The 3,541-nt window shown below is 35.6% G+C and overlaps 1 protein-coding gene across 1 annotated transcript; it reads right to left on the bottom strand.

Annotated features, from left to right (window-relative positions):
• Positions 1 to 800: 800 nt before the first annotated feature.
• LOC148765771 (uncharacterized) lies at positions 801 to 2,475 on the bottom strand. Its single transcript, XM_088812339.1, has 3 exons — positions 1,815 to 2,475; positions 1,004 to 1,696; positions 801 to 908 (listed from the first exon to the last, which is right to left on the bottom strand). The coding sequence occupies exons 1-3, from the start codon at positions 2,448 to 2,450 to the stop codon at positions 801 to 803; spliced, it is 1,437 nt and encodes a 478-aa protein (XP_088668465.1). The 5' UTR covers positions 2,451 to 2,475.
• Positions 2,476 to 3,541: the final 1,066 nt, after the last annotated feature.

Genomic DNA, 3,541 nt, shown 5'->3' with positions numbered 1-3,541 from the left:
TGTTACAGCTGCGGTGCGGTTGTGGGTGGTTGCAGGCAGCGAATCAAGTTCGATGGAGTAGAAAAGGTGGATGCAGAGTTTTTTGGTGGTGGGGGATGGTGGGAAGAAGATGACTTATATTGAATCTATATTTTTGGATTTTGTTTGTTTAAATTGACTGGACAAAATGCACTTCACCCAAGTAAACAGATAAAACTGCCCTTCAAGTAAACGGAGAAATAAAAATATTGGTGAAAAAAATGCCAGAAAGTGTTAATTGGGGCAAGTACAACTTGCATAAATTTTTGAAGGGAGATAGTCTCATTTTTTAATTTGTAAGAGGGAAACTAAAAAATTGAAAATTTCTAAGGGGTGAAATGCACTTTGTCCTATTTTTTTATTTTGAACTTGTTTATTATAATCCAAATATTTTTTAATAATAAAATTTAATAATCAAAAAAAAAATTGAGCTTCGGCTCGAGCTCGAACTCGAGCCCAAAAATAATAAAATCGACGAGCTCAAACTCGAGCTCGGCAAAATAAACTCGACCTCGATCGTTCACACCCCTACGTGAAACCACCAACGCTACCCATTTTTAATGTTGTCTTTTTGACCTAAAGCAGCGTGGTGAAATAAGGAAGATAATTAAACAAGTTATGAAGACTATTGAGAACAATCGGAGAGGTATTTAATATGTGTGACTCAATACAATTGGCAATAAAATTGATGATTATATAAGACATACACAATGCTTTATATAAAAACTCTCTATTTATGAGCAAGTTGTCAACTGAAATAATTCCCAGAACACAAATTCTCCTCAGTGTTCCTCTTCAATATGATGTTGTTTGTTCAACACAAGACTGATCTTGAGTCCATTAGTTAGAGCAGAAGTTGATGTAAGAGATGCCTTCAGTATGCTTAAACCCTGCATGCACAAAAAATGAATATATTTCTCCACAAATGAACATCAGAAATGAAATAAAGACAGACACGTAAAAGGTGAAAATTCTTGTTGATTACCTCTTGTAATCCAACGTGCACCTCAACTTCTTCCACATCAGATAAAGGGATTTTCATTTCGTTTACAACAGAAAGGCTTGAACTCATTGACAGAGGAGTGACAGTTAAATCGTCACTCACCATATATATTTTCGGTCCGGTAACATAATTTCCTTGTGCATATCTTATAACAGGATCTGCAGCAACACTGGAATAGGTCAGCCAATCTTTCTCCAAGTCATACTCACGACGGTAGTAAAGAACAACTTGCTCACTCAGTGGAAGAATCTGGTTTTTCGACATATAACCCTGAGGCAGCTTAGGCTTCACCTGCTTCTTTTTTATATCTGGAGATGCCAAATACTTGTCATCCAAGACATCCACTACGCTCGTGTACAAATTGTCTATACTTTTAAGACAGGTGTCCCCGTCCAAAAGGCACTCAACTCCTCCAAGAGGGATTGTTAGCAAACTAAAAAGAAAATCCACGAAATCTTCATCGGCTTGTGCAAACAACAATTTATTAGTAGATTTTTGTACCATCACTTTCAAAAGCATCTTCTTACAGATATAAGAATTTGCTCCTTTCTCCTTCTCATGAATCAATATTTCCGGTTGAGTTTCTTCTATGCGGGAGTCGCCTTTTATTCTATTAAAAATGATGTCCGACAATGGAGTCGGCGACAATAACGAGGCCTTGAGCAAATCCATAATCTAAGGCATACAAAGATCTATAATATTAAAAAAAAAAAAAAAAAAAGAAAAAGAAAAAGAACCTAATGTACTTTTCGTTATTCAACAAAGATATTTAAAACAGAGTAAAAAGACTAACCTCACTGAATCCAAAAGTCACATTCCTTATCTCGGCCCCATCGGTGGTTTCTGCAATGCCGAGATTTCCGAGAGTTTGCATAATGGATAATACCTCATTACGCACAATTCTGAGATCATCAGAGATTACGAAACAATCCGTGTTCGCGGTAAAAACTTCACAACCACCACCGTATGTGTTTACACTCACTTCCCTGTTCATCTTTTCACCACAGGCACAAAGACATGTAACAGTAGCACAGTGCATGCTTATATTTAACGGTCTAGAATAAATGCAATCCCAATCTTTACAAGTAAAGTACTTTGTGGACTTATAATCACTTGTATCAAGTTTCAGTTTCCGCCATTTTTCTTCGAAGACACTCGTTGGATTGAGAATCATCTGCTTATCATTCTCTGACCTGAAATGGACACTAGCTAGATTTGCTACGCCGTCGTACAAAGTGGTTAAGCTTCCGATATTGACAGGTGCCTCTTCATCTTCTCGATAATGCTTCTTCAGAACCCTCACAATCTTTCCCAATGGCAGTGTTAGAAAGCTTAATAAAATGTCGGCGAAATCGCTGTCAACTTCTGCGAATAATACTTTGGTTTTCTGCTTGTTTATCATAACTTTTAAAGTGAATTCAACAGACATTTTTTTTCGGTTTGGTTGTGCAACAGAAACAATGTTCTAACCAAATTCCAGCACCCCGGGCTTTATTTAGTACAAGAGACAAACCTTTCCTCTCCTAGAAAAAAAAAAATTAGTTTTTCTCATTTACTTAATTAATAATTAATTAACTTAATTCATATTTTGGGGATGGAACTCAGATTTAATGTAGCAACACAATTACCGTTAACGGAAGTGGTGTAATTAATTAAAACCATATTCATTGAGATCTTTTCAGTTACTTCTTGAAACTGTCACAAATTATGATTCTTTTAAAGGGTTTATTAGGGATAACCCCCTTGTTCATATTTTCTAATGAGGTAGATCCAATTAATTTTTCCCTTTTTGAGATACACCCAAATTTGCCAACTTGGCAAAATATATTATATAATTTCCCTTTAATACCCCTGTTTTATTTTTGAACGGCATTTTATTTCCTTAACTACGTGATATGAGATTTGCAGATACGTTGCCTAAAATCACGGAATAAATTTACGTGAGTTTATTGGCCGTTTCTATCAAATCGTGTACAATCTGTTTTGAAGATTTTCTCCAGCGTTTCATTGTTTTTCTATCGTCTTTGAAGATTTTTTCACCGGCGTGGAAATAGGATCGGATTTGAGCGTTCATTGTTGTACGTTGTTAAGCGGGTATGAATGCGTTTTTTTTCGTTTTTTATTTTCGCTGTAGGTCCAGGGTTGTCGTGTACGGTGGTTAGACATTTTTAAGAGTTGTGTTGATACTTGATTCTATTAAGTAGAACGTTTTTTAACAAAATTACGTCGTCACATATACATCGTTATTTTTGGCTGATGATGTTTGTTTGGAAGAGGATTCACGGAGTTATAAGAGGATGGTTCACGCAGTTGGACCAGAGTTGTTTTATTTGAGCGTCGTAGTTGGTTTATGCAATAATCGAAATAAATGTCTGTTGTGGTCGAGTTCATGAGTTTGATCCATATTGATAGTTGGTTTATTTGTTTACAACAGTCGATTTTAGTGTGCTCGTTAGTACATTAAAATATATTTCGTAGTCTTTTTTAATTTAGCGTATGGATTTTGCATTTTAAGTTTAT

This window comes from Erythranthe guttata, chromosome 13 (assembly GCF_056151865.1).
Source record: "Erythranthe guttata isolate IM_541 chromosome 13, IM_541, whole genome shotgun sequence".
NCBI classification, from domain to species: Eukaryota; Viridiplantae; Streptophyta; class Magnoliopsida; order Lamiales; family Phrymaceae; genus Erythranthe; species Erythranthe guttata.
This window is presented reverse-complemented; position numbering and strand designations above follow the sequence as displayed.

Excerpts from the sequence above, each read along its gene's own strand:
- LOC148765771 (XM_088812339.1), bottom strand. The coding sequence starts at position 2,450 with ATGTCTGTTGAATTCACTTTAAAAGTTATGATAAACAAGCAGAAAACC. Across the intron at positions 1,697-1,814 it reads TGACTTTTGGATTCAGTGAG|ATTATGGATTTGCTCAAGGC; the intron begins GTTAGTCTTTTT and ends TGTATGCCTTAG. Across the intron at positions 909-1,003 it reads TGCACGTTGGATTACAAGAG|GGTTTAAGCATACTGAAGGC; the intron begins GTAATCAACAAG and ends TTGTGCATGCAG.